The 25,578-nt window shown below is 31.8% G+C and overlaps 1 protein-coding gene across 1 annotated transcript; it reads left to right on the top strand.

Annotated features, from left to right (window-relative positions):
- Positions 1 to 16,193: 16,193 nt before the first annotated feature.
- Positions 16,194 to 25,253, top strand: LOC127800045 (protein PIGMENT DEFECTIVE 338, chloroplastic). Its single transcript, XM_052334440.1, has 8 exons — positions 16,194 to 17,137; positions 18,901 to 18,975; positions 19,063 to 19,134; positions 20,898 to 20,978; positions 21,173 to 21,270; positions 23,509 to 23,634; positions 24,639 to 24,687; positions 24,790 to 25,253. The coding sequence occupies exons 1-8, from the start codon at positions 16,334 to 16,336 to the stop codon at positions 24,952 to 24,954; spliced, it is 1,470 nt and encodes a 489-aa protein (XP_052190400.1). The 5' UTR covers positions 16,194 to 16,333; the 3' UTR covers positions 24,955 to 25,253.
- Positions 25,254 to 25,578: the final 325 nt, after the last annotated feature.

Raw genomic sequence — 25,578 nt, 5'->3', positions numbered from 1 at the left:
AATTTAGAAAGAAAGCTGTGTAAATAAATCATCTGCATCTGCTAAACTAATAACTAATGTAAATTATGGACGACAATTAGATAAGTATCGTTCCATTTGTTGTTTGTGTTTTATTTGATTCTTCAATTACTAATGCTAATATGTTTGAACCATATATATATGAAAAATGTTTTTTTTTATTTAATTTAATTTTATACCCGAGAAGTCAATCACTCCTAATTTGTTAATCCACTAAAGTTTTATGAATGTGAGAGACGATTTGATTTTGGAGAAATGTTTTTAAGTATTATAAATTTTTAAATTATTTTTAAAAGAAAGTAATATAATTTTTAAATAATATAATAAACTATCATATATAAATCATTAATCTCACCATTCCAAGTAACTTTAATACTTGGAAATTTGCTTTGTTTATTTTGAACTCGTTTCTAAAATAGTGAATTTTTGATAATGTATTCTTGCCTTGAAAGCAGAAGGGCAATGCGACTAGCAATAGCAAATTTAGGTCGGTCTCACGATTCTTAATAGCAAGATCGTCGAGATGCCAAAATACTTACATAAACACTTCTTGTATATACATCAATAACACTTGGTATAAACATACAACACATCAAAAATACATGTATATGTGATAGCATGACCACAAACTTAAGAGCAATCTACTTCATATATGTATTCTTGATGTCTTTTGAAAAACATTAAGATCTCAAGTAAATGATCATATACTCATAAGATGTTTCTTAAGTTTTGATCCATAAAACTTAGATTATTTATTGGATATTTAATATCAAGTTGCTAAAGTTCTTAAGTCCAAGAAGGAATTCTTGAAGAACTTATAAAGCTAGACGTTAGTTTATTGTTAAGAAAAATCATTCAAGCATTTAAAAAAAAAATGTATTGAATTCAGTAATATTTGACCAAGTTATTGTGATTTGATGAATAAGCTAAGTAGAATGAATTTTATTTTACAAAATGAATGCTTCTAATTGAGTAACATATATTGTGCTCAACGTATTTATAATTTTTTATATGTTTTGTCTTAATCAAATAGTAAGTAAGTTACTTGACTTGTTTATATTTCATGTGTGTGTATTTAATGAAATATATGTAAATGAATAGTTATTTTCTAAAAGAAGAATAATCTTTTCTTAATTTAGAAAGGAATATTTTTAGTTGATTAATATTCAATGTAGTCGACTTAATTATTATTCTTTGAGAATTAATCTAGCGAAATTTCATGATACGAGAATATTTCATTATTTTAGTCTTTAAAACTTTCTATGCAACCAAAGTAAATGTGATTGGAAAGTTAGTCTTAACTAATTTTAACAAATAACATTTGTGTATTAAATATCTTAAATATTCAAGCTTAATGTTTATGTTAAGTTATATATTAGGTGTTAATGTTGATGATTGTTTTGATGCATAAAATCAATTGAGTATATCAAAATATTAATAGAGTAAAAATTTCATGTTACTCGATTAAAATGTTGATGAATAATCTATTATTATTTTTTTGCAATCAAGTAAATGTTGATATATAATTGATTAAATTCAATTTATAATCGAGTAATTATTTCATGTTTCTGCAACAAATACGTAATTGATTATAAATATTTTATAATCGAGTAAACTTCAAAATTAGTTGACTACAAACTGTTTGTACTCGAATATAGATAAAACTTGGTCGATTACAAATTTTGTTTACTCAAGTAAATATAAAAAGTACTCGATTACAAACTCTTTTTACTCGAATAAAAATGTGCTGAAACTTAAAATTATAGTCGTTAAACTAGCTATTAAACTAATTGTTGCAAGTGCATTTGATGCACAGTTTTGACCATTAAGGCTTTAAAATTGTTCTAAATTTTTTCTCATTCTTTTATCTTAATTTTTGAATATTCTAATCTTTATATATATAAAAGTAGGATAGTCATTGTTAAGAGTTGACTTGCCCAATTTCCCGCCTAAACTATGTTGATTTATTTATTTTTTTCCCAAGCTATTACTCTGCTCATATTAATTATTCAACAAGTTTCAATGTAGCAGGTTTATTGAATATAGCAGGTTCTAATGTACCAAAAAAAATTTATTTAATAATATTTTATTCAATTTATCAAATACAACAAGTTTCAATGCACTAAAACTAAAAAATTAATTATTCAATTTATTAAATATAACTTATTTAAATGCACTAAAAAATAAACTATTCAATAATATTTTATTCAACTTATTAAATACAACAAGTTTCAATGCACCAAAAATTGAATTATTCAATTTATTGAATATAGCAATTTCAATGCATCAAAAAATAATTTATTTAAACTTATTAAATACAACAAATTTCAATGTATCAAAAAATGAATTATTAAATAAAAAAATATATCTTACGCATTAAACAGCATATAAAATTACCCCTCCAAATGAGTGGAACGTCTTTGGAACATATTTGTCAAACAAAAAAAAATTCAAGCTCCTTATGGCATCTGAATACAGCATATAGTAATTAAATAAAATATATAATTATTTAATTATGATTTATTTAATTTATTAAATACAATAATTTCAATACATCAAAAAATAAATTATTTAATTTATTGAATACAACAGATAAATATTTAGAAATCCAACAGATAAATATTTTTTGGTGTAGGTTCCAATGCACCAAAAAATAAATTATTCAATAATAATTTATTCAACTTATTAAATACAACAAGTTTCAATGCATCAAAAAATGAATTATTCAATTTATTGAATATAGCAGTTTTAATGCATTAAAAACTAAATTATTCAATTTATTGAATGCAACAAATAAATATTTAGCAATTAAAAAATAAAAAAATATATCTTACACATTAAACAACAGATAAAATTACCCCTCCAAACGAGTGGAATGTCTTTGGCACCTGTTTGTCAAACAAAAAAACTTTCAAACTCCTTCCGGCATCTAAATACAACATATAAATATTTAGGAATTAAAAAATAAAAAAAATATATCTTACACATTAAACAACAAATAAATATGATTGATGATGATTTCAATATTAATTCAATATTTTACATTCAATTTATTGAAGACAGGTACCAAAAAATAAATTATTCAATTATGATTTATTTAATTTATTGAATACAATAGATAAATATTTAGGAATACAACAGATAAATATTTTTTGGTGCAAATTCCAACGCACCAAAAAATAAAGTATTCAATTATAATATATTAAACTTATTAAATACAACAAGTTTCAATGCACCAAAAAATGAATTATTCAATTTATTGAATATAATAGTTCCAATGCATAAAAAAACAAGTTATTCAATTTATTAAATATAATAGATAAATATTTAGGAATTAAGAAATAAAAAAACATATCTTACACATTAAACAGTAGATAAAATTACCCTTCCAAACGAGTGAAACATCTTTGGAACCTGTTTGTCAAACAAAAAAAATTATCTGCTCCCTAAATGGCATCTGAATATAGCATATAAATATTTAGGAATACAGCAGATAAATATTCTTCATTCAATCGATTTCTCTACAAACTAAAATTGAGACACAGTATTTTCCATAACTCAAATACTGCATATGCTGAGATATGTTGACAACACTCGGGCAAATTGGGTGTTCAAGATACGAGTCATCCGAAAGTGAGAAGTTTACAGTTATCATAACCAGAATGAAGTTAATAATATTGCTTTAGTATTGTCTGACAAATATGTAAGTTCGAAAAACGCTATTTTTGTACCATACACTTTTGTTGTTTTTGCCAATATATAATATGTGTAATGTGTCATTTATCATGTTATGTAGGGGACACGAATGCATGCAATAATCGCAAAAAACTTGATGCGTTACTTTGCAGTTAAAATTAAAGAGCACAAATTGTACATAATGAAAATTTTCGAAGTTGATCATAATACTATGATGTTCAAGACTACCACACATATGTACGTGTTAAGTTTCGTGAGGACCACTCAAGTGATTGAGGTTGAAGATCAATCATTTCCTATTAATATATATAGGATCAAGCCTTTTGCCGAAATTATGTCCAGTCCACAGTCCAAGAAAACTTATCTATTTAGTGTGTATTCGGCCCCTTTTTTAAGTTAATCTTTTTCTACCTCTTTTTTTGGTCAATTTTTTACTACATTGTTTTGTCTCTTTTCCCAATTAATTTAAATCAATTTTTTAGTTTATTTTTTTAAAATTATTCTTCACTGTTTGCTTGCATCTCTTTTTGGTGAGACGCACTATTCCACAATTATAATACATTTTCATTTTTGTTTTGTCCATGTTTATCTCAGATTTAAAGATATGATAGGCAAAGTCGTCCAGAAGGACAAAGTTAGAACTCAGTCATCTTCCGGATACACTACAAAGTATATTGATATTGTTCTTGAAGATTTGGAGTATGATCTTTTAATTTTGTTTATCTGTCTTTAATATTTTTTTTTATCTTTTTTTGTTGTAGAATGTATCTTTATATAATCGGATCCACTACAAAGGACAAATGTTGTATACAAAGAAGTCTTCCAAAATTTACTTTAATCATAATGAAATAAAATTGTTGTTTCTTTACTAATTCATATAGTATATTAAATTTACGGTAATATGTATTTTATATTTTAAATTATTATTTTATATATATATATTTGTTGAATATTGTATCCCGTGTATCGCACGGGTTGAGAACTAGTTATTATTTTAAGGAAAAAAATTGTTGATCTTGATGCACAACTAGCTATTAAACTAATCGTTGCAAGTGTATTCGATGCATAGTTTTGATCGTTAATATTCTAAATTGCTTTAAATTTCCTCTTATATATTCTTTTATCTTAATTTTTTAATATTCTAATAATTATTTTAAGAAAAAAGAATGTTGATCTTGCAAATATCATTCTCTTAACAGCAAGTATAAAAGGGAGAAGAGGGTAAAGAAAATGAAGCTATTTCTAAATTCTTCCTACTTTTACCTTGAGCCAAAGAACCCTAAACGCATACATCTTCTATTAGTAAAATAGAGAGTGTGTTATTATCTTTTCATCATTTTAAATCTCTATTTTCTTTGTGAGAAATTATTCATTATTTAATTTCAATTTTGTAAAAGGTTCTCAAAGTGCTCAATTTGTATACTTTACTTATCTTGTTGTGATTAGTGCTTGAGCCCATAAAATACACAGTGTAAGATGTTCTAGCTACAACTTATAAAAATTGTTTGTATTTAGTTATTGTCGATCTATTGAAAAGTAAATATTACAACTGCATCTGTCAAAAGTTGAGATTTTAGTTAATCTTGTAAAAAGTTATAGTGGATTGTTGAAATCCTTAGTGAGAAAATAAGAGAATGGAGTAGACTGGTTAAACTGAATTATTATAAATTTTATGTATGCTGAATTATTATTTCTACCTTTTATTTTAACAAGTCAAGTTTTTATTTTTAGCATTCAAAATTTGCAGTCACAACTATATTATTTGATCTTGTAAAACTTATTCTCATTAAAGTTATATTTGCATGATTATTTCTTAAAACACGAGATAAAGTTTTCAATAAAAAAATTTATAACTATTTTTCAAGAACTCTAAAAAGTCAAAAAAATTCTTTGCATAAAAGAACTATAAATTGAAAATATTTTTAAAACACCCAATTCATCTCCTATTAAGTCATATTATTTCATACATGCTCGTATGAATTCCACGTTGAAACCTTATCTCCAATGTGAAATGATAAGATTGATGACTTGTAGTAGTTCGTTAAATTGTTTGTAAAGTATAATTTTGTTAAATAGTCTAAAAATTTATAATATTTTTTTAAAAAAAAAAATCTCTTTGATTTTGAATTCTCTCATCAAATAACTCACTCTCATTTCAACCTGATCACTTTACATATTTATACAAGTGAAATTGTTATTTGTATATGAAGTTTGTATATTCCATTATATAATAAGTTATATTGTATTATATATTCTTTTAAATTAAAAATACAAGAATTTGTAAATTCAAATTGTGCAGTACAGTGAATTAAGCCAAAAGTTCCATTAGGGGCTTATTTGACGTGAGCTTTTTAGTTGGTTGAAAGCTAGTAGAAAGAGAAATATGTGAGTATCATTCTATAAATAGTGACGAGGGAAAAATGTCATAGGATTCATAATTACTCTTATACCTCGAGAATATAACTAGTAATAGCAAAGACATGTGTTTGTCGGGGGGTCAATCTAAGGTCGTCATGTAACTCGAGTTTGGAAGGGACACATGGCGAAGGAGTCTCAACAAACTAACTAAAACCTATTGTTTAATAGAAATTCTCCGGATTCCTCAACATCAATAATCGTTTTGAGGATCATGGAGATATGGACTATCCCGAACCCCTCGAAAACGATTATCATATCCATATCATTAAAATCATGACTCCGTAAGAGACGAGATCCGGATCCTGTCGATTCAAAAAGAGAATTCTTATCTTAATAAGAGAATAAAAAAAGGTAACTAAGAGGAGTGAGGGCTCTCTCTCTCTTTTTTTCCCCTAAATTTCTCTACTGCATATTGAAAACTCGTGATAAACTAGGGAACTAACTCGTGGTAAATTTCTCTTTTGCAGGTACTTGGTCTGAGGTAAGAGAGCGTAATTGGCTTCCGTATCATCAAATAGCTTCTCAAGTGAAAAACCCAACCCATTTTTTGGTAAATTCATATTTTCCAAATATTTATTTGAGTTTTAAGGAATGAACATTTAACCCATTTTCACAAACAAAACCTAAGGTAAACAATAATTTTTTCCCAATATAACTCATCTGGAAATTACATTAATAATTAAGCTATAATTAAAGTTTTCATTGTTCTTTGCTTTGTTTTAAGTCATGTTTCTCTTTAAAGTTTTTTTTAGTGTTTTTTGCTTAGTTTTAAATCATGTTCTTTGTGTCGATACATACATACTTTCTCACTAAGTAATGTAACATTCAAGTTTGGTGCATAATAGAGCCAAATCCAAGCCATTGAGGAAGAGCCCAAATCTAAGCCATCTAGCCCATTAAGAATGGGCCCAAGTCCAAAACCCCAATTGCATAAGTTTTTTTTTTTTTTTGGGTAAAAAATTGCATAAGCTGAACCTTATAGATACAATGAAATCTGCTCTAAACTTAATTTAATTTCTCTAAGCACTTTATCCTCTTCTTTTATCATCTTTCAAGCCCTGTTTTCTTCTTCTCTCCTCTGATATTTACATTTACAACTTTTAGTAGATTGTACCATGGTTTTCTCCAGGGTTCAATTAATCTAGATTCGATCAAATCAAATTAAATTGGTGGGCTCCCATAAAATCGAATTAATCTCCAACTCAACCTTAAACTAGATTGAACCAGATCAGATTGGTCTAGCTCGATTTAGTCTTATTAAGTGTTTTGATTTTCTAAATAAGGTTATTTAGTTTATACTTAGTAACGCTGATGTAGTAACTCAAATATAATGATGTAACACCTACCTTATCAAATTGTCGTGTTAAAAAAATTAAATTGGTGAGCTCTGCATAATCGTTATATTTGAGTTGCGACATCAAAGTTACTTAATTTAAATTAAACAGTGTTACTTAAGAGATCAAAACTCACCTTATTAAATCAGTACGTATATATAACATGTTATATATATAATAATTTATATAAAGAGAATTTATTCAATTTTCGATCCAAAATTGGGACCAGGCTAGACCAAACCGAAAACCAATTTTTCAAACTAAAGACTAGATCCGACTTATTTGGTCTGAGATCGAACCGGGTTTTTTAGTCTAGTTTGAAATGAAATATTTGAACACCCCTACCCCCAATGCCTTTTACCTATATTAACTTAATTGGAAGTCCTTCTGGGAACGACCTTAGACAACTTTAACCATCTATTTCACAGGTTCAATGAGGAGTCCCACCCATTCTCGCGGCCACAAATTTTTTACATTTGTAAATCCAAGCATTAATAGTGTATTTACTAACATCATCAACTAACTAATCATGTGATACCCCGGGAGTCCAGAAGAGAATAATATATATCGATGATAAGTAAGAAATGAAATACCACCAATTCGATACCTTTTGAACTGAATATTAGTAAAGAACTCCCAAGTTAAGCGTGCTTGACCTGGAATAATCCAAGAATGGGTGACCCCCCTGAAAAATTCGAGTAAACCCATCAGGGTAAGTTGTTCCGATCATTCCTATCGCTCAATGCGAAATGTTACAAAACATATATTGAATCACAATGAAAATATAAAATATCAATATCCAACTATTATTATTGAAATTTCTTGCTTTATTTATTACATTCTTGAATTGATAATAACTTTTCAAACTTTCAAATATACCATAACTAAGTGTACCTATGACACAACATCTAATCTTAAGAGTTCACAAGGCGCATGTTACAGCGAATTGGCAAAAATTTAAGAAGAACATTGATAAATGTCACTAAGTATCTAGGTTGTTAATAATAACCAAAATATGTCTTTTTGTTTTAACAACTAATAATGATTGTTAAAATTAAGGACAAATTGCACTCAGCACACTTGAAGTTTGGTAAAAAAAAAGACATTTTTAATATTTGAGAAATGATAAGGAATTCCTTTCTTACTCAAAAAAATTAGGTAAGAATATATTTTTACCCCCAAATTATGTAAACTATCTCATTATATCTCTTTTTTTCTTTTCTTTTTTATTTTTCATCACAAAACATGGTTGGATCAGCTCTTTATGTCATGAGAGAACAATCGCCCAATCATGGTTGTTCTTTAATAATAGGGAGAGTATAGAAAAAAGAAAAATTGAAAAGCCCAAAGGAACGAGAAAAATTGAGAAGCCCAAAGGAACCCCATCAGTGACGTTGATCTCTTGAGGTATGGCCACTTAAAAGGGATGGTGAATTAAGTTTTTAAATTTTTTTTCACTTTTAATGAATATTTTTAATTAATAATTATTTAAGAATATATATTTGATAAATATAATAAATTATATTTGAGATTAATAATTAATGCAAGCCACAAAATATAACAAGAATAAATAAATGATGCATAACATAATTTATAGTGGTTCGGTATTTTCACACACACATAATCCACTCTCCCAAGGTCTAACCACCCTTGGGATTCCATTAAATCAAAATCACCAAGGTTTCCACACTAGCTCACCTTGAAAACTAGATATACAGCTAGATTACAATGGGCTTTAGGCAACCACTACACCAAGATTTTCTTCCCAACTTACCTTGAAAACTAGATTCACCTAGATTTTAATGGTTCTAGGAAACCTATATAATTCACAATAGTAATTTAAATGTTACAAATAATTTGTTCACACTTGGACATAAATAAGCAATTAAAAACAAATTATACAAAGCAATAATATTTAAATAAATAAATAAATTTATAACCTCAAATGGAGAAGTTTGGATTTGTCGTAGAAAATTTGAAGAACTTTTCTCCTCTTGCCTTATAGCTCTTCGGTGGATATGCAATAATATTTCGAGAGCCTTGGGTTGCTTGAATGCTTTGTTTGAGAACGTTTGAGAGCTTTCGGGTGCTTTGAATATGCAATGGAAGTACTTGAATACTCAACAAATAAGTTTGGGAGGGTATTTATAAGCATTTTGGCCACTAAAAAAATAGTTAATATAAAATTTGGAATTCAAAAAATGTTTAGAGTTTCTCAAACAATAAGTAAACATGTCTCACCTTTAATTTAAAATAAATTTATTTTTTACATGAGAAATCAAGATTTGAAAATTCAAATATAAGGTTTTGAGACATAAATGATTAAAATAAGAAAACATATCTAAAAGCAATCTTCCTTAATTCAAAATAAATTTATTTTTTGTATGAGTAAAAGAAAACATGTCTAAAAATAATTCTCCTTTAATTCAAAATTTAAAAATTCAAATATAAACTTTTGAGACATAAATGATTAAAATAAAAAAATATGTCTAAAAGCAATTCTCTTTTAATTCAAAATAAATTTACTTTTTGTATAAATAAGATAAAACATTTATATCATAAAAATATTTTATTAATTATCAAAACTTAATTAATATAAGCAAGTTGGCTCAACAAATAATGTTAGAGTTTGTTGAATTGTACCCTAACAACGCTGAGGTCCAACTCAATATTTAGCCAATGTGTGTGCGCGTGCGTGCACACATGTGTGCTTGAGAGTGTGTGTGTGACTTTTATTTTCTTGTTTATGCTCATGATATTCTTCTCCAACTTCATCATCTTCTTAGTTTGTCAAGGCCCTAGATTGCCTTTAGCTACAAAATTAAGGTCATTCATCAATCTCTAGTTGTCATCAGGTTATCATCATTTTCTACCCTATCTTGATAAGGTTTTTAATTCATTACATTTCTTCAAAACCCCATGGTTTGGCGATAACCAAACATATGTTGGTGATTCACAAACTAAAAATTTGGGAAAGGGGAAGTATGGTTAGCTAGCAAAATATCCAATGACTATCTAAAATGGAGTTGTTTGCCAAAAGAAGAAAATGAAAGAAGAAAAAATATCCAATGACAATCCAAAGTGGAGTTGTTTGCCAAAAGGAGAAAATGAAAGGAGAAGAGATAGACAAATTGGGAAAAGATAAAAAAATATTAGTATTTTTGTATGTTAAAAATTTTAATGGGGACAAATTGTGTTAGGGAAATCTTTATCATTTTTTAAATGTCAACAGTATTCATCTTTTTTTTTTTTTATCAAATCTTAGAGGTGTTGGGTATATTTTACTCTTAGGTAGTATTTGTTAATCAAGATATAAATAGTTAGAAATGGGATATAGAAAATATTTCAAACAAAAGTAATTTACATTGTGTTTGTTAAATTTATCTGGTGATACTTAGAAAAAAAAGTCACGTGACTTTTTATTTAGGTTTTTTCAGATAAATTTATCTTCTCCTCTAAATAAATTTATCTTAGTCTTTACAGATAAAAAAAAATGACACATCTAGTGCATTCCAAAAAGTTTAACAAACAGTTTGATAAAAATCTTAAAATGTTTCGCCTAATCTTGACTATTGTATATCTTGATTCGGAAAGTATTCCAATCTTATTTTGATATAATCTTATTTTACTCATTTTAACAAAAATTACCTTAAGGAGGGAGATAAGAGGAACTATTTAAAATTTTCAAATAGAGTATAGACAAAGTGTAAGCACCCCCGTCCAGATATTCCAAACCACCTGGTCTATCCGAACGGAAGCGCTTACATAGAGGAAAGAGAAATAAACACACGACAAAAATACCATGGCATGCATACATACGAAAATACAACAGCGGAAACAAAACAATATACATGCACGCCCACAAGTACCCTGCTGGATCAGTAGTCAAGGAGTATATAAAAATATACAGACACCTGTGCCAATGAGTAGGAAATACAAGGAACAACAGGGCACAATAAAAAATTAGAGTCAGAACTCCTAACAAAACATCAGAGAATATGGGGGCAGCTAACTATAAACCCTACCAACACAGCTGGCTGCTAGGTGACGCGGTTCTTGCCCTCAACTTTCGCTTTACCTTTACCTGGAATAATGGAAAGCAATGTGAGTCGCAAGACTCAGCAAGTTTATATGAAAAGGAAAGCTGTAAACGAAACAGAAAATGAGATCACCCCAAATATAAACCCACATGTACACACAAGCCATGTGACGCAACAACGCAACAGTGCACTATAATAAAACACATAATGGTCTTTGGGGCCCACATAAAACACCTGGCACCCAAGTCCTCTACCAACTTGCCGCTGCCCTGAAAGGCAACAAGGATCCTCAACAAACCTGTGCGCACTGTTCCGGGTCGGTACTCCCGTCACCCGTAACCTTACCGGTACTCTGACAGCCGAGCCATCGAGAACTAAATACTACCAGTAACCATGCAATGCATATAAAATGCAATGGCATAATAAGCATCAACATGATACAAGGCGCCCATACATCCAGGCATCAGGCCATGCTCCGCCCATATAGTAAACCACACGCAATGCATATGCCCGTGCTGGATGCAACCTGACCAAACTAGGATGTCCGTGATCAAGCATAACCAAATCATGATAATCCCAACATGCAGCTCGTACCCATGTGCATACCAAACCATGCAACAAGAATAAAACATAATCAGGTATGCTATAATCACATAACGGCAGAGCTAGTCAGCATGTCTTGACACTGGTCAGCGGTCTGTGACTAGGAGAGACCATCTAACGGTCTAAGATAGACCGTACGACAATCGCACCGTCACCGAACAGCTAATCCTTACCCCTACTGCACAACCGCTCTAGCCAACAAATAACCAAAAATTCAATAATAATACCCGACAGCTAAAAACCTAGCCCCGGGTGAGTATGGCATCATTCCCATAGGCTTGGGGGTGGCACAAACCCCCGTAGGCAACCAACGAATAAAACCCTCGAGACTAGGTTAATAAATTAAATTATTAAACGCACCGTTTAAATTTCATAATTTATTAACAGCTGAAATCAATGAATGGAGGTCAAATAAATTGACATAGAAAGAATCGACAATGAGGGTATAAAGAACTTGTCTTTCTGAAGATAGCCTTAGGTTCAATTTGATCAAACGGGGTCAAAGTTATACAAACTGCAATATTCCAATTATTGACAAAATTAATAAAATTTGGCTCCAAATAAAATTTTGACCGCAGAGAATATTAATTACTAGCTTAGGAACATACCTGGAATATTAAATCAGGGATTAAACGGGATTTTATCAGAATTTTGAAGCCCAAATTCCTCAATTTCACGCCGTAAGCTCACTGAAATTTTCTACCAAAATTTGCTCACTGTTTTGATACAAAAAAAAGCTCGAAATCGGGCTTTAATCGCGGCCAAAAGGAGTGGCCAGAACGCGGCCACGTGGCAGCGCTGGGGCCACTGCCTTCAACCCAAAACGGCGTCGTTTTGGGACGCTTGGCTGATTAAAAATCAGCCCTCGCGCCCGTAGCACCCCCGCGATTCGAACCCGCAACCGTCTCGCACACCCGTGACCACCCGCGCCCGTACACGCCTCTTAACCTATAACGTCCTGCATTAAATTTAAAGGGACTTTCGATCCCTTTTCCGAAATCGCGCCAGCCACCCCCAAATTTTCATAAATTACACACACCCCTTATAATATTTACAGAAATGCCCAGAACTTCCAAAAATCACATAATTTAATTTATTTCAATTTTTCTTTAATTCCAGAAATTCCTAAATAACAAAATTAATTATCTTAATTTCTTATTTCCTTAAAATCACATAATTTAATTTTATTTAATCATCATAAATTATTTTTAACATTTCTTTTAAATCAAATTATTCCAAAATTAATTTAAATTACCATTAACGGGCCGTTACACAAAGTGATTAAAGTAAAACCCATATCAAGATTTGAAGAACATCACAAAGTCGCAATTCGCCTTACAATGCAATAACACTATATCACGATCATTAATATTTGAAATGTGATTTTAGATGTAATTTTTGGATGAGGGTGTGATTGGGAATATAGTTAGGATAGTTAATGAAATAAAATGTTACCAATGGCAGCAAGATAGCCGCTTGACTATAAAAATAAAATAGCTTATTTGACCTATTTTTAAAATGTAGTGATCAATTTGACACTTCTCCTAATCTTTATTTTCCATAAAAAAAAAATGCATATAAATGTTAAAGAGTGTATAAAATTAATTTTCAAAAATTTTTGGAAGACGTGTTAAAAAAAAGGATAAAAATATTTTTCTTTTGTCTAATTCTTGATAAAAAAAAAAGGACATTCGAGATAATTTAAAAAAAAAATGAAAAAACAGACATGCTCAATTGTAGAAAACATCTTCAAAATTTTAATTTTAATTTTAATTTTTTATTGGATGATTGAATCTCCTATTAGAAAACAAAAATTATAATTTTTAATTTTTCAAATTTATTCTATAAATTGGAAAATGCCAACACTATGTTTTTTAAATTTTCTATAAATGAATGCTATTGGTTTTTAAAACATAAAATATTAAGACATATTTAGTTATAAAATTAGAACTTAAAAAGTATTTTCTAGCACTCAACAAACCCTATGTTTTCCAAATCTCTAAATTACAAGGGGAAGTTTAGAAAATTAAAAATGATTTGAAAATAATAAAGAGAACACAATCTTATTTTTCAAATTTAATTTATTTTTATATTTGGATAAATTTTTTAATTTTTATTTTCTGTAAAGTAATTTTCAAAAATATTGGGACTGTTTTCCCAACTAAATGAGTTTATATTCTTCCAGATTAACATTTTTTGTTTCAAAAATTTTTATACTTTTATTTTTCATTCATCTTTAGTAAGAAACAAAAGTGTAAATTTCAGGCACCACCTTCAACATTTGATAAAAAGCATCAACAATTCCTGAGTTTCAAAAATAACACTAAGGGTGCATTTGATTGCAATGGTGAAATTTGGGTGAAAAGAAAATGAATTCTAGGAAATTGAATTTCAGGAAAAATGAATTTCTAGAAATTGCAAGTTTAAGCTGTTTGATTGTTATAATTTTCTACCTAGAAAATAATGTTATTTTTCGTCTTTTGGTGTTTAATTGGTAATATTTTTCCATAGAATTTGATCATTTTTTTGATATTTCGTGTTTGAAAAGTATTATTTTTTAGGGAAAATGACCAATTTTTCATGAAATTCAATGGTGAAATTGTATTGAAAAACATCGAAAAATTAAAATAATAACCTATTTTAAATTAACTAAATCATTTTCACAGATAAATCAAATCACAAAATTAAAAATTTTCTGTTTTCCAAATTTATATATACAAAATAATATATATACACATATATATATATACACAATCACAGATACAAATATACACATTTTTGCAAACAGAGACATATATATACACATATATATATATATATACACAGACTTGCTGCAGCCTCCCGCTCACCCACCTACCGCCGCTGACTCGCTCGCCCACCCGCCCTTCCTCTCGTTCGCACACAAATACATATACACACACACACATATATATATATATATACGCCCTCTCTCTTGCTGTCTCCCCGCTCATCCATCCGTCGCCGCTCATCGCCACTGACCTACTCGCTCGCTCGCCCTCCCTCTCGTTTGCTCTCTGTCCCTCTCTTGCTGCAGCTTCAATAGTGTAGTTGAAGGGGATGAAGATGGGAGCACAATGAGTTGCTGCTCCATTTGCCTAGAAAATCGGAGTTCTTCCCCATGTAATTTGTTTTCCTTGATTTGAAGGAAAAAACTATCACGTGACAAGAAATGAGAAAATGAGTTCCTTGAAAAAAGTTTACTATCAAACACTATACAAATAAAAAATTGGATGGAAAAGATGTATTTTCTTAGGAAAAAATAGGCTATCAAACGCGGCCTAACTTCCGTTGCTTTTAAAAAAAAAGTAAGAAGATCATTTAATTTTAGTTTTTATTACCCCCCTCCTAACCTTTCTTTTTCTTTCCAAACAAATCCAGTGTTTGGGTTTGGCCACGATAGTCGACAAGAGATCGAATGGGTGAAAATTTGAAATTTAAAATTTTGGAAGAAACTAGATATGGGTTCTTAAGATCAATAAACCCAACTCAAAAATAAATTAATTGAATTTAAACTTAAATCTCATAGACATGGATTTGATACGAAAATGAATGGACTCGTATCTGAATTTATTGCTCATCTCCAAGTTAATCTAATTTTCTCTTGAGAAGTGAATCAAAATCTAAATTTATCTTTGAAACTGTGAAAGAGAGAGGTTCGTCTATATGATAAAATATTATTATTGTAATGTTTTTTCTTATTTCTTCTAATCGACGATCTCGTTTCCTCATCTATGACGTTGGAGTCTTTATTATCGATAATATTACTTCTCTATAACTGTAATGGAGTTGTAGAGACTTCTCACTAATCTTATTCATTATCTATCAATAATAAAGAATTAAAGATATAAATATGATGATATTTTGGGCATTTACAAAATATCAACAGCAGTTCTGAGAGGGACAAATTGGTATGGGATTATTAGTGTTGTTTTTAAAAAATATAAAGATAATATGTAGTTTTTTTTATTAAATCTAATGAATGTTTTGTGTGAAATTTTATCAAGAAAATTATCAGGCTGGAATTTTTGTTGTGGATATAAAGTTTGGTTGGTTTGCATTATGATAGAACAGAAACCTCAAAAGCCCGAGCCAGGTGGGTTTCAATCCTTTTTCTGTTCAGCAGGCGCACGTTAGAAGCAGATAAAGCAGTCGAAAGATAACCGGCCGGAAGAGCATCCGATGAGGTGCGCAGGATAAGAAGCCATGCCCCTCCTCCTTCCTCCCTGCCACTCTCTGTGTCGTCCACTCTGTAACTTCACCCCCCAAAAGGGACCCCTTTTCGGTTCTCCTAAATGGCCCGCTCCGAAAACCTCTCTTTCCATTGTCTTGTCTCCCAAAACCCTAGCTTTATCTTGGAATCTCCCAATTTGGAGAAGAACCCACATCGCCTTTTGCTCTCAAGAGGAAGAGACAGTCGAAGAGTTGGGGTTGCTGGGCAAGCCAACTCCCAAATCAATTGCCAACGGTTCTGTCACAGAAGTTGAGGTAAAACCCCAAAAGCCTGATGAGGAAGAGGCTTTGAAGCCCTTTTTGAAGTTCTTTACGCCTAGGGATTCATTAGAAGAATTTAGTGATTCAGAAGAGAGTAATGAGGAAAATGGGGGAGTGGAAGAGGCTAAAAAGGTCTCTGTCGAGTACTACGAACCAGAACCCGGAGATTTTGTGGTGGGAGTGGTGGTTTCAGGGAATGAGAACAAGCTTGATGTGAATGTTGGGGCGGATTTGTTGGGCACAATGTTGACAAAGGAGGTGCTTCCTTTGTATGGCGAGGAGATGGATTATTTGTTGTGTGATACAGACAAGGAGGCGGAGGACTTTATGGTCCACGGGAAGACGGGAATTGTGAGGAATGAGGATGCTTTGACTGCAGAGACTGTGCCCGGGAGGCCGGTCGTGGAGCTTGGGACTGTGTTGTTTGCCGAGGTTCTTGGAAGAACGCTAAGTGGCCGGCCATTGCTGTCGACTAGGCGGTTCTTCAGGCGAATTGCTTGGCATCGAGTGAGGCAGGTTCTTTTCTCACTTCTTGTATTTTATCATATTCTCTTGTAATGTCTTAAGGCTTGATATATTGTTATTGTTGTTGTTGTTTACTATTTTCATATATGAATTGGTTGGATATTTTTCTTTCAACTGTCCTGACGTTTTGATTGCATTAGAGATTCAACACCGAACGCTTTAGAATAATTATGCAAAGCAATTAGTAGTATAGAGCAAACCATACCATATGTTATCTTTCTATTAACCTTTTCTTTTTGTTGTCGTGAGGTTCAGATCAGACACTGATTATAACAATAACAGCCGAGCTTTAATTGAAGTCGGCTATCTGGATTTTAGCACGACAATCTTTTTTAGCAGTGACGATATCTTCTAAAAGGCCATTATGTTTCATATCATATATAAGTGTTATCTCACCAACTTCTTTTACTACAAACTTCTTTTGTTTGAGAGTTAGCCCCCCCTCCCAAAAAAAAAAAAGAGAAGAGAACTTCTCTTGTTCGGTCTACTTTTCCTCATGTTGTGTTTATTGGCTTTTATCTCACATATTCTTCTTATTGTAAGCATGTGTTGCATATTTTATCTTCAATGCACTCTCTAATCTTATTCAGATAGCAACCATAAGAACAACATTCTAAGCCTTAACCTTGCTAAATGGGGTCAATCACATAGATTCTAGTTTTCCATTCATCCCAACTTCTTTAAAACGAGAGAGTTTCATGCCAAATTTTCTTGGTCTTTCTACCTCGTATGCTACATACTTTTTCCATTAGATCCACTCTCTCACATGAACATATATTAGTCTTCTTCTCATTATAACCAAACCATCTTTACTGTTCCCATGCATCACATCTTGTACGAATTAGAAGGCAAAAATACTTTCTTATGATTCATCCCATTGATAAATAGTAAATGGCAAGCCTTTCTGCGGTTTTTTCTAAGGTTCTCTTCCCAATTAAACCTGGTGCCCTGTTGTCTATCCAGCTGCTTAGCCTCTCACTATAGCTATCTGACTGCTTGAGTTTGCTAAGCTTGACTTTGCCAAATGCCAATCCCTGCATCCCGAACTGGTCCACAATTGCATGGATGACTGAAAAACAGTGGAATATGTTTGCATTAAACAGTTCTATATAGCATATGTCATGATAAATAAACTAGAAAATTATTGCTAATACACTGACTAGAATTTGAGGATACCAAACTAGATTAATACTTTGGGCATTAGAGACAATTAACTTATCAGGATAACTACTTACAGAGATTTTACTAGTAGGATAAATTTCCCCTTGGCTGGAAGCAGGCAATATCAACACATTAAGAAGCAGGGTTCTGTTGGTTGTTGGTCATCATATATTGCAGTGAACGAATTTGATAACGTCCGTACCAGGCATAGGGGACTGCAGGATGAAACTAAAGGCAGAGAGCAGTAAAGGTTTACCATTTTGGAGATGGGAAAATTGGGGTTTCTTGGACCAATAAAGTTAGGTTTCCTAGGAGTCCAAGGAACATCCAATGGCTGACATTTTAAATTCCTTAGTTTGTCATGGAGATTTCATTTTATGCTTGGCTTAGTGTCATTACACTCTGGAGACTGTAGCATGGGATCTTTTCTATTCAAAGAAACTTCTGAGATGCTTCTTAGCTGTTTGCGATTATTTAATTTGAGGTTGCATTGGTTCATTTTCCCACCTTTTGTTCCCCTTTGTGACATTTGATTACAGTACTTCTTAAGTTACTGAATTTAAGTTCACTGATATAGTGTTAAATTTGGGCAGATTAAGCAGCTTAATGAACCTATTGAGGTTAAAATTACAGAGTGGAACACCGGTGGCCTCCTTACAAGAATTGAGGTTACAACTCTCTCTCTCTCTCGCTCGCTTGCCTGTTCATTTTGGCCCCCCTATTAATACAATACACTGGAGAATTTGGTTTTGTAGGGGTTGCGAGCTTTTCTTCCAAAAACTGAGTTGATGGGCAGAGTTAACAACTTCACAGATCTGAAAGAGAACGTAAGCTGATGATGCTTAAGATTTGAACTGTGTTTTTCATGTCACTTAACAGGACAATGATTATTTATATTTTGTATAGATGATTATTTATATCAATCTAAACTCAGTTTCACTATCCAGTGAATCCATTGTCCTCTGTTCGCCTTTAAATGTTGTTGTAGAAAAGAAAATTAACTAATATTTCACCAAGTTTCTCCAACACATTGAGAATGTTGATAATTTATATCATGTCACAATTATTCTTATATTTGTAAATTCTATTTGGTTGGGATCTTTCAAATAATTGTAAGAGACCACATCTTTTAAACTTGTGTAACGTTGAGTTTATACATATTTAAAATTGTAGATACTTCTTGTTCACATAATTAATTTTATTGGACACTGACTTAATGGGGGTTTTGATTTACTTTCCTACTGTTTACTTAACCCTTTCAAGATTTATAGATCTAAATGATATTTAATTGTGAACATGCATAAACATTAATTAGTTTCCGTTTTCAAATATTTACTATTTTTCTTCTTATTTCCTAAATATCTTTGTTTGAGCTAACTGAAATAGCACACCTTAAAATGAAAATTTGATCCTTGTGTAAGAGTGTACGCACATCTCTATTACCTTTCCAACTTAAATTGCATTTTTACTACTTCTGGCACAGTGCACTACACAAAAAATGGATCACTATCAAATCTGAAACAGAAAATAGAAGCAACTGAACACTTCAGCTGTAGTATCCAAGAACTGGGGTTTCCTCGATAGATGTGAGCCCTACTACTAATGACTGGAAAATCTTGATCCATGTTATCTGATATTAGGATATGAAAGCTTTAAAATAGAAGACAAGTATCACACAGTTTACTATGTGATGAAAAGTTTTGCAAGTGCAATTTTCTATTATAAACTCATACTGGTTCAGATGGATGAGATTAAGATCATTTTTCTGAGAAGTTCTCCTGTAGTCCTGTATAAAATTCGAAGTTGTTCTCCTGTAGTCCTGTATAAGCTTCGAATTCCGATATCTGTTGTGTCCTGTATAAAATGGATGTCCAGCCTTTGGCACTTGCCTACCACGGTGCCACCCTATGACCCCTTTCTAAGTGAACTGGTAAAGGTATTCTTGTGTTCATTTCTGTGATACACACTAGTCTGTTCAATTTTTGTGGCATATCACTGCCATTGTTAACATGGGAGAAAAGAAATAGGGAACTTATTAATCCTTAATCTGGATACAAGTTGGTTTGAGAGTCAACTTGGTGGTTCTTGCAAAATATATTCCATAGATTACAATGGCAGAAATTTGTATTCCTATTCTAGTCCATAATTTACTCATTGAACGAATGGATTTTTTTTCTACATTTGCAGGTTAAACAAGTTTAGGCACGTCTTATATGCACATGCAGAGTGTAACAATATAGAAAAAATTTCTGCTGTTGGTGCAAAAAGTACAAATTATTTAAACCTATCTTGAGAATAAAGAACATAAATAAAAAGAGTCAATTTTGTAAACATATGGTTCTTATACTAAATAAATGTAAAATGACTGACTGGTGTGAAATTGGAATTTAGTAAAAGCACTAGCAAAAGTGGTGCCATACTGGACAACATACGAAATGTAAAAACAGTAGAACAATAGTGAAAGAACGTTATAAAAGTTATGATTCTTTAGCTTTCCCTTCACTATATTCTGATGAGGTTCTGGAATTCTTTCTCATTTATTGCCTGGTCATTAAACTGTGTCTTTATTCCTTATTTCTTGGTGATGTAGGTGGGACGCAGAATACATGTTCAGATTACTAAAATAGATCAAGCCAATAATGATTTAATCCTCAGTGAAAAGACTGCTTGGGTCAGTTCTGATCCTATTATCTTGTGTCACTATCTTATTTGGCTACTTGATATGCTCATTGGTTGAATTTTCAATACTTTTCCCCTTGAATAATTATATATTTGTATAAATTGCATGTATTCCCCTTGTATAAAAATGTTAATATGTACATGCATAAATATAGAGTTTGCTGACTTCTGACTATGATGTTGTAGGAAATGTTGCACCTCCGAGAGGGGAAACTGTTGGATGGAACTGTAAGGAAAATTTTTCCATATGGTGCACAAATAAGGATAGGTGAAACTAACAGAAGGTGAGGTTCATTTCATGATTAGTTTTGTATATTGGGTAAATTGCCTGTACACCCTCTGTGGTTTGGGCCTCTCTCTCAGAGACACCTTATGGCTTATTTTTATCTAAATTAGCCCTTATACTTGTTTAAATTGTTAGAGCAGTCCCTCTATTAGCGGTGTTAATTAAGTTGTAATTAATATAAAATTAACTTAATCTCTTTAATTAATAAAAAATAAAAATTTAAAATTTAAAAAATTAGAAAAGCTTTGGCCGCCAGAACCATCTGGTGCTGCAACCCACCAGATTGGTTGCAGTGATGCCGGAATCTGGACTGGCCAGCATTGGTGGGTTGCAGCACTGAGATCCAGGTGGGTTTTCTGGCATTGCAACCCGGATGGTCTGTTGCAACACCTGAAGAAGAAAAACCTCCAGCTTCTCCATCAGATTGGAAACCTTGGCCGGTGGCACTGCCACTGACCTCCAACCAAAGAACTCAGATCTGGAACCCCTGCTGCCTCTGCCAATTGTATTGCCACTGACGAACCTCTCTTTCTCTCTCTCTGTGAACCCAGAGATGGGCTCCAGTGCTGGCCAAGCAATTGGTTCAGCACCAGAAGGGTTCCAGCCCCAGAACCCATCGCTGGGTCCCTGCGCCAGCACCAGAACCAGAACCCACCAGATGGGTTCCGACAAACCATTTATTTTTTATTATTTTTTTGTTTGGTTCTTTTATTAATTAAAGAGATCAGGTTTAATTTTATCTTAATTACAGCTTATTTAACATCAGTAATAGCAGAGGGGGTGTTCTGACAATGTAAGCAAAATACAAGGACTAATTTGGCTAAAAATAAACCATGGGGTGTCTGGCAAAAGGTCCAAACCACAGGGTGTGTATGGTCAATTTACCCTTGTATATTTGTTTCAAATATGACTACCTTTATGTGTTTCTCAGTAAATTTTGTATTCTTGTTCTCTTTTCCTCCTTTATTTTGATACTTTCGAAGTTTGACTCTGAACTAAAGCTTTGGATCTGAAGCAGAACCTCTTTGTTACTCGGGCATGGAGATAGATAGATTTGGAGTTCATGGGAAAGCTAAGTAATGTTTAGATGAAAATAGGAGATGAAATACTAACATATATTTATCATGGATAAATGAATGATGATCTCTGTCTTTTCTTTTATATTTAGGAGTGTATGTGTAATTAGTGCTTTATCTTTCTAGTTTGTTATTTTCTTTTTATGTTTATTTTACTCAATAGAAATGGGGATGACTCCATCAGATCTGTAGCTATCCAAGGTGACTTCTGGACAGAATCTGCCTTCAATCTGATATCTAAAGCTTTTGTTCCTTCTATTTTCTATTGTAACTTCTCTTTGAAGTGTGGATGGTGGTGAATGGAGGAGCAGAACTACAGTTCTAAAAATGATTTCTGATGTCAAGTTAGAGATAGAATAATTTGTAGAAACCAAAGCAATTCCGTCTTTACTATCCCGGCTACCATGTTAGAGACATAAGCAACTTGTGTTTATATTTGCTTGAACTTTATTGCTTGAATAGATGATGGAATTTATATTTATGTTTGATTGAATAATTACTTGTTTATAATTTTCTATATTAAAAATTATATTTACAAAAAACCCTTATATTTTTTTTTTATTTAAGTGTTTTCCCTACATTTCCGTTTTCTACTTTTTTTGAAAAATGTAGTTTTCTCAATCCATTTCGTATTGTATTCGTTTCCTATTTTCATTTCCGTGCAACCTAGGTCATCTTGTTATATCTTGTCCTTTTCCTTTAGGACTTTTGCAGAAAAAATGCATGAATATTTTAGTGCCATATCAGATGAATGAAAAATTTTATATTATTTTACTTTTACACACTGCGATAATAACTTCATCTACACAATTCTTCTCCCTGATTAAAACATATATATGAATTGCTAGAGAGAGGCCATTCATCTTAGGAAAAAATGCCATCCTTTTATTTTCTTCCTCTTTGTCTGTGGAAGAAAGAGCAATACTTTGCTACAAACGACACTATGTTGATGACCAACAGAACTTTTGGTGTATAAAAACTGGGTTGTAAAGGGCTTCTCCCTTTTCATTTTTGAAGTAACTTCCTCTTTCCATTTCTTTCCTTCTACCAGGCATTGGAAGTGCCTTTTAGAAAGAGTGAAGCGCAAAATTTCTCCATTATCAAATAGTAGTTGCTCATTATGGTGGAAGAGTTGACTTGATTATCATAATGTTTTTCAGTGGTTTGTTGCATATGTCAAACATCACTCGAGGCAAAATTACTAGTGTTGATGACCTGCTTACAGTTGATGAAAAGGTTAAAGTGCTGGTTGTGAAGTCAAAGTTTCCGGGCAAAATATCACTGAGGTAAGGATAAATTGGGTTCTTAGTTTCATGTCACGTTTTATGAACAGCTGATAATCAAAACCATTTGTTTATCAATTTACTGCCATGGTAACTGAATCACCAGTATACAATTTGTCAAATTTTTCATCATAAATTGTAAACAATGATCAGAGAGTTAGAATTCACGTAGCCAACCCTATCTAGTGGGAATAAGGCTTGTGATGATGATGGATTGTCACTAAATCAGTTCAAACCATTAAGATCTCACCTCAACCATCTGCTTTCACCATTTTAGTAATCAATAACCCTTTTGCAGTAATGGCTTATAAGGTTGCTTATTAAGGGCAAAAATGGCTCATATGGTCATTTCGACTCTCTGAATATGCTCTAGCTTCCTCCAAGTAATTTTTGCATCAATTTTGGCCATGGGTAGTAGCTACATTTTAAAGAGGGCAGGGAATACGTAAATGAAATCATTCTCATGCCCTTTTTGTATCCGTCTTACTCCTGATTCCTTCTTTAATCTGTGTTCATGTGTATTTGTATTTATATAAACTACATTTCCTGAGAAATAACATAAATCATTTAGCATGGATACAATAACTACTGTTGAAAGAAAATCATTTGTGTGAAACCATGAACCTGATTCAAATATTAACTGTTCTGAAATTTAAATATTTGTAATAACTGAATGAGGAGGTCTGTTCTCATACAATGTCATTTCTCTAACATATGAGTGAACCCACATTTATATTGGAGATCAATTATTGCATCTCTAGGGCGGTTTTATGAACCCACATTTATTTCAGAGATCAATTGTTGCATCTCTAGGCTGTTCTTTTGTTGTGGTATTTTGTTGGGCTGGTCATCTAAATTTTAGTTTTTGCTCAGTCAAACTTGAGGCAATGAAGTTAAATCTAACTAAATCATTTTGCTTATATGGTTTGCTTTCACATTGGTAATAAATGGTTGCTAACAAGTAACAACTCTCGTGTTCTTTTCCTTCCAAATAATATGTCTTGCAGTATTGCTGACCTTGAAAGTGAGCCTGGCCTATTTATATCAAACAAAGAGGTCTGTCTACTCTTATTACACTATGCATATTTGTTGACAGTTTCTTACCATTTTAGTGTTTATGCTGCGGCTTAGAGTTTTCTTATGAATCTGGGTTGGCAGAAAGTATTTGCAGAAGCCGAAGAGATGGCTAGGAAGTATAGGCAAAAACTACCGGCTGTTTCAGCAACTTGCAAGTCAGAACCCCTCCCAGCAGATGCCCTGCCTCTTAACGACGAAGGGAAATTATATTCAAATTGGAAATGGTTCAAATTTGAAGCATTATGAACCAAAATGGCTGATTTTAAACATGAGAATAGGGAACCACAAAATTCAAGACCTTTTAACTTTAATCCACCCCTTTCCAGGCTGCTGCTACACATGAACAAAGAGAAGGATATATCTTAAACTAGGCAATGAAATGTGGCTATTTATTACTTTGTCTTGGGTACATGTAAATTATTGCATTTTTTCTGTTTTGTATCTGAAGCCATCACAAGCATAGGAATTGCCCATGCATGGATGACTAAGCCCTTTTGTGAGTCGCCTCTGTTATTACTAGATTAAAGCCCATTTTTTCTTCTCCAGTCTTTGGAGTTATGAGTTGGGTGGTTAATTTCCTTGATGATTGATAATTGTTTTCTTTGCATCAGAAGAGATGTGGTTGATGCATTCGCTTTCCATCAAAATATTGTCGTCACATTAAAGAAGACTTTTTTATGTCATCTTTGATCTATCATAAATATATATATATATATATGCATAAAAATGTAACCACCTATTTCTTTTTCTCCATGAAACCTCTTCAATCGCTTGTAAACTGACATCTGAGGCATTTTTGATAGATTTTTTCGAGCCTTCTCAAGGCCACTGTTGGTCTGTGGCATATTTTGATACAAAGGAGTCCCATCC

This window comes from Diospyros lotus, chromosome 4, assembly GCF_014633365.1.
Source record: "Diospyros lotus cultivar Yz01 chromosome 4, ASM1463336v1, whole genome shotgun sequence".
Classification (NCBI taxonomy): Eukaryota; Viridiplantae; Streptophyta; class Magnoliopsida; order Ericales; family Ebenaceae; genus Diospyros; species Diospyros lotus.
Note: the sequence above shows the minus strand (reverse complement) of the source record. Positions and strands in the feature narration are given on the sequence as shown.